This window comes from Aplysia californica, unplaced genomic scaffold (assembly GCF_000002075.1).
Source record: "Aplysia californica isolate F4 #8 unplaced genomic scaffold, AplCal3.0 scaffold00081, whole genome shotgun sequence".
Taxonomy (NCBI): domain Eukaryota; kingdom Metazoa; phylum Mollusca; class Gastropoda; order Aplysiida; family Aplysiidae; genus Aplysia; species Aplysia californica.
The window spans coordinates 514,991-521,360 of record NW_004797351.1 but is presented as its reverse complement, the minus strand read 5'-3'; the positions used below and the strand labels follow the sequence as shown (position 1 = coordinate 521,360).

The 6,370-nt window shown below is 41.8% G+C and overlaps 1 protein-coding gene across 1 annotated transcript in view; it reads left to right on the top strand.

The window, feature by feature from the left end:
• Window positions 1-6,370, top strand: part of LOC101862712 (leucine-rich repeat and coiled-coil domain-containing protein 1) — a gene marked incomplete at its 5' end in the record, with an annotated part of 174,948 nt that overhangs the window by 26,652 nt on the left and 141,926 nt on the right. The window contains 1 exon segment of the mRNA XM_005094432.3: window positions 5,937-6,071. Coding sequence (XP_005094489.3) covers window positions 5,937-6,071 — 135 coding nt within the window.

The window sequence follows — 6,370 nt, the reverse complement described above, 5'->3', positions numbered from 1 at the left end:
CATGTGTTTGTGTGTGTGTGTGTGTGTGTGCGTGTGTTTGTATGTGTGTGTGTGATTTCGTCATTTTGTCTACGTCATTTGTCTGGCTCCCTGCCCCGCCATGCCGTTGTCTGGAGAATCTCAGTGTGTGGTTGGCCGGTGCTCTGGTGTGGTTGGCCGGTGCTCTGGTGTGGTTGGCGGGTGCTTTGGTATGGTTGGCCGGTGATGTGGTGTTGTTGACCGGTGCTCTGATTGGTTGGCCGGTGCTCTGGTGTGGTTTTCTCCTTCTTTCCTATGAGTCATCTATTTTCCTTACACTTAGTCTTTCTTTTCTTTTTATGTGAATCTCTAGTAGCAGCTTTAATCTGCGACTCTTATATTTTGAGCTATTTGTGTTGCTAGTGCCATGTAGGTGCTTGGCGGGTAATCTAGTGTGGTTTGCTCGTTCTTTCCAACGAAACATCTGTCGACCTTATCTCTCCCTCTTTCTTTTCTCTTAAGTAACGCTTTTAATCTTATGTAACACTTTTGTGTTGCAGTTGCCTCAAAACTTTTACTAAAATGACAACTAAACCTAATTGCTGTACAACGTTGACTAAAATTGAAATTAAGACTTATTGCTGTAAAACACTAAGTCTTACTAAAACTAAAACCGTAAAACTCTTAATTGAAAGAAAGAAACGAAGAAGCTGTGAAGTTAAAGATGAATATAGACTTACGAAACAGACTTAGGAATGGCCGTTTTGTGTCTGATAGGAAGCTAAAAGTATGCAAAATCAAAGATTAAAGAGAAGCAGTTGTAATGTAAAGCAGTGTTAGGGGTATCGATTTATTCTTTATAGCGATTGTCTTCTTCTTGGCGGTGCGTGGTGGCTGCCGTAGCGTGATATTGTTCCTTAAGGCTTAGACTAATAAAACAATCAGCATGAGTGGGTGGTGTGCGGGTGCTGTGGTGTGGTTTTCTCCTTCTATCCTGTCAAACTTCCATCGTCCTTATCTCTCCATCTCCTTCTTTTTGTGTTACTTGTTCTCGTGTGACGCCTCTAATCTTCGGCACTTATATCACCTTATTGTGTTACCACTGCCGTGATACGTTTATTAAAACGAATAATTACCGAGAGATCCGAATATCTCAGCGTGAAAGGTTGTCACCCCCCCCCCCCCCGAAACCAAACTCAACAAAACTTTTTAGGGTACTATGCGTTGTCCACTAACGCGCTCATACAAGGTTGCGCAACTCCCCCGCCCGTGTGGCGCTACTCATATGCCATAACTTCTCTTCCGTCTGGAATACGCCTGTTCTTCGTAAACCAAATAGCATGAAATGAAATGGGAAAGGTTTGACGTCCCTATCAACACTGTTGAGTTATTGAAGAGGCAAGCCCTCTGAGTTATACGTCCATCTCCGAAAGGACCGAGCCAAACGGGAATTTCGTGTAAAGTGTTTTTTTCTAAGCACACAACGTCGAACCGAGCTGAGGCTCGAACCCCCGAACCAGCAGTCTCACGACCACGGACCAGGAAGCCCAACCACAAGGCCAACCGCCGACGCCCCCTCAAAATAAGTTGAGTTCTGTTCTTGTTCGTGGCTTGCAGTCGTTGAAAGGTCGATATGACTTCTATAAAAAGACTAAGACCCACGCTCCAACACCCCCCCCCCCAATCCATTTCTCCCAGTGTGATTCTTGTCGTTGAAATAACGCAGTAATTGTGTGAACGTGAACGGTAGGGCGTCAACCCTTATTTTTAAAAAAGTAACCATGGCGACCACTCTAAGTGTGGGTGTTTGCGTGGCGCCTCTTGTAACCCTTATTTCTTTTCTCTTCACCTATTGTTTCTGCATGTTTATCTTTTACTTTCCCCTACATCTAATGAAGGTTATCCTGTCGATGCCCTACGCTTTATTTTAACAAATCTTGCTTTCTCGGCGCACTATTTTGCCGTCGTCTTGTCGATGCACTTTCAATGGGAGTCACGTATCGTAGCGCCCACTGTACACTGTACTATTGAGGACTGGCGCTTCCTAAATACTAATCCCAATCTCACCATATCAGAGAATAATGTCCTCATTTCGGAATGTATCGTTGACGCAAAAAATGAAGATTCCGCAAAGAGACAGGAAAGATAGTTGCTCTCCTCGTGGTTCAATGCAGCAGATGAAGATAGTACTGTTATTGATATTAACAAATTGTTGTATTCAGAAAACAAAGGACACGTTTGTTGATTATGCCGATGAATAACCTACCGGCCTCCGGAGAACTAAAAAAGAAAATGATTTTTTAAAGCTCAAACCACATCCTACGAGTAAATATAGAATAAAACAGATGGAGCTGGCTAACAAACTAAGCTCAACTCATTGTACTGTCCAGATATCTGTGGGTGGTTGGCGGGTGCTCTGATGGGGTTTGTTCCTTCTTTTCCATTAAACATCTATCCTCTTTATCTCACCTTTTTTTTTCCTTTGGATGTACTCTTGTACAACACCTATAGTCTTGGGCACATGTATAATCCAGTTGTGTTGCTTGTGCCGTAAAACGCTTTCTAAAATTAAAACTAAACCAGATGCGACATTTATTGTTTTGATTTGAGCTGTCAATTAGAAAAATCGACTGATCTTGGCCTCTGCCCGAGCATGTATGAAAAGAACTCTCCGCTCAATCTCCGCCCGACGGGGAAATTACTGAGAGGAGATGTAGTGCACATCCATGTTTGACACAAGGCTGGGCAGGGCTGAGCGTGACGTGAGTGAGTTTAAAGTAGGTCTTCACCTCACCCGGTCCATGCGTTCTCATCTCTTTATTTAGCTCTTAGCTTCTTCACGTATCGTGACGTGTCGAGGGGGGGGGGTCGAAGTTATTATTTTCCTGTCGAAGGTTACGTGCGTGACTTTATAGTGCGGTCAAAAATTCGTGGCACAACTTGTCCTGAAATACCTCTTTAACGAGTGAATCGATGTCGCCCATACTTGACACAGCTATTTGTATCAATTTGTCTTAACCTAATCATATTTTTCCACAACGATTGAGGCTAGATTAAAAAACTTTTCTTCCTAAATTTATAAAGAAAATACTACAAGTCTCTTTCACTTTCACGCGGAAAATACAGTTGTTCACAGCACTTCCCGATTCTCACACACATTTTGTATACGCATATGGCCTACGTCACAGCTGAACAATGACACTTTTTAGTGGTAAAACTAGTTACAAGAAATCAATTTTATAGTTTACACTTTTTTGCACTAAAAGTTCTCAGAATACGCGTTCAATAAAGATAATATTGCGATTAGAAAAACGTGACGGAATTTCTATTAAAAGCAATATTGCCGCAGCTGTGAACCTTTTAAAATCAGTAGAAAACACCTAGATCTAGTAAGATTTTAAATTAGTATTTATTAAGGAACTTTCTAGTTGCGCCACGAATTTTTGACCGCACTATAAGTTTTAAATACCTGAATAATTATGTTAATCTGTTTTAGGATCTTTTTGACGCCATCTAGCCAAGGTTTTCGTAATCTAACACAGGCCTTGCAGTACGTTACAGCCTGATTCTCTTGTGTTGTGCCAAATGGTTGATTTTTCTTTTTTTAAATACTTTTTTTCTTTTTTTGTGGGGGGGGGGTAGCACATTCTCACCAACTGACCGAACAAATTAGTTCTTTTAAATGTGTATACGTATCAACATATTGTATAATATGAAGGATGACGTAGTCATTTATTTGAAATGTACTCCTACGCACAGCCAATGAACGTCAAAACACAGCGCGTTCAGTCAGCACGTATTGGTTTCATTCTGACAGCGGCAGAAACTTTTTTTTATTTTCTAATGGCACGTAAAGGGTCCTTTCAAAGTTGAAATTCCAATCTCTTCGTAAACTCTGTCTCTTTGTTTTCGCCTCACACTTTTGCCTTTCTTTTCTGTGCTTGTTTGTGTGGGGTTTTGCTTGATGTATAATAATCAAGGGGTTCTCAAATAGAGCATCGTGTGACTGATAGAAGCCCTCTCTTGCACAGCAGAACTATGGCCAAACTATTCCGTGCGCTGCTAATTTTGTTCTTATTGTTATTATAGTTATCATTATGATATATCATGGTTATTTTTATAGACAAACGTTTAGGTCACGAATGTTATATAAATATTTCATATATGGGTTTTTTTGGCAGATGCTTAAACTTTACTTTTTTTTCTTTTTATTTGTTTGTATTATATTATATTCCCACATTCAAAAGTGATTATTTCTCTCCTGGCCCGCTCCAGGGAATAGGAGACCACACAGAGACTGTCTTTGAACCAACACCAAACTACTCTTAAGTTCTTCCCCTATGATGCATTAATTTGTCTATCTGTCTCTGTCAACTGGATTTCTGCCAGACGTATTTACATAATGTCTAGTCTTATCTATGTCCCCGAGTTCAAACTGTAGCAGTTTTTAGGTGGTTTTTAATCGTGGCGTGGGTTGAATCTCAAGGGACTCGGTCCTAGACTATTCCTTAACAGGCTATCAAACATCATTCTGGTGTCTTGTGTCGTCATTTCACTTGCAAACGTACGTCGGGGAAAGTTCGTTTTTGGCCGTTTTGTTTTTGTTTGTTTGCTTGGGGGGGTTTTTCCTCGGCCATGCGGAGCTTTTCTAAGCCCTATCATGTTTGTACGTATTCATCAACCGATTCTGTGGGATAAGAAACCTGATAGTATCGGTCTCTAGTCATGTTTTGTCGGAGTCCTAGTGACTGGTTAATATGTCAGATCCGCCATAATAAAAGACTTGCGTCTCGGGGAATGATACTCCGCTGTAATTTCCGCTATTTTCACAGCTGCCAATGGGTACTTGACAAGCAGCGGAGACGGACATATGTAAATGATAGCGTTTTAGAGCACGCTACCTCCTCCATCTGCTCCCTCCGGGGGACTGAGATGGTAAATTACAGTGAACCGGACGGCCAACAGAGTGATAGTCAAAGTTGTGTTAGGAAGCTTCAGATGGCAAGGACATGAGACTGTAATCTACTTGTAGTTTAAGATTTTTCCTCCGAGGAACTTTGCCGTAATCCTTTCGTGCTGTTAGAGGTGTTTTGTTTGTTCTCAATTCCTGGGTTCTGTGGGTGTTTTGGTTTTGGTTTTGTTTGGGTTTTTTTGTTTGGGTTTTTTTGTTTGTTTTTTATCATAAGCCCTTTACGCCCCGATCAACACATTTTAAATAATTTAGACTAAGGGACGGACGAGTCAGACTTTTCCTTTCAGGGCCAAACGGGGCTGAGTTTATACCTTATGCAGTTGCGAGCGCCATAAAACCTCTACAGTTACTTTGATCATTAAAATCTTTTTGAAAAAGAATTTCTTTGTGAAAAATAGAAGTTGGTGCTTCGTAGTGTTCCGAAATCAAGGTTATCCTAAACCTTGAAGATGTTCAGAGCCAACCCGGTAACCACCGGGAAAAAATCACAACATTAGAAAGTAAGTAATTGGGTTCGGAGTCGATTCCTACGATTCCTCCTAGCTTTCAATAATTGGGAACCTAGCCGCCCAGCATTACCTTCATTAAAACTAAGACTGAGTGGATACAACAGTATACAGATGAAGATGCTTGATAGAAAAAGAAACTTTCTTACTCGGGATTCGAGTACACTGAAACCACCGGTGTGTGTAGTTTGCAGTTACTTACGTCATTTTTCGGAGGAGCTTCCTGCTAACCTTTTTAGATTGACATAAAATGCAGGGGTGTGCAAAATAATGTACAGTAAATATCTCACCACGTAATTCATTAGGCTTCAATGATGATGATGATGATGATGATGATGATGATGATGATGATGATGATGATGATGATGAGAAGGAGGAGGAGGAGGATGATGGTGATGGTGGTGGTGGTGATGATAATGATGATGATGATGAGAAGAAGGAGGAGAAGATGATGATGATAATGATGATGATGATGATGATGATCTTGTATCTCCCGCCAGGAGGAGCTAGGAGATGTACAGGAGAGCCTGCAGGAGTCTCGCCGAGCCGAGGGCAGGAGCCGGGAGGCTTTGAAGGCTGCGGAGGCCACCATGTCTGGGAGAGAGGCCGAGGAGATGGCGGACAGAGTCCATCAGGTGGGTGCCTGTGTGTGTATAATTTGTCTGTGTGTGTTTGTGTGTATGTGTGTGTGTGTTTGTATGTTTGTGTGTGTTTGTTTTTTGTGTTTGTGTGTTTGTATGTTTGTGTGTGTTTGTATGGTTGTGTGTGTGTTTATATGTTTGTGTGTGTGTGTGTGTGTGTGTTTGCGCTCGAGAGAGAGAAAGAGAGAGAGAGAGAGAGGGGTGGGGAGAGAGAAGGGAATGGAGAGAGAAAGGGAGAGAGGTGGGGGATGCGGATGAGATGGCGGAGAGAGTCCATCAGGTGAGTTCCTGTA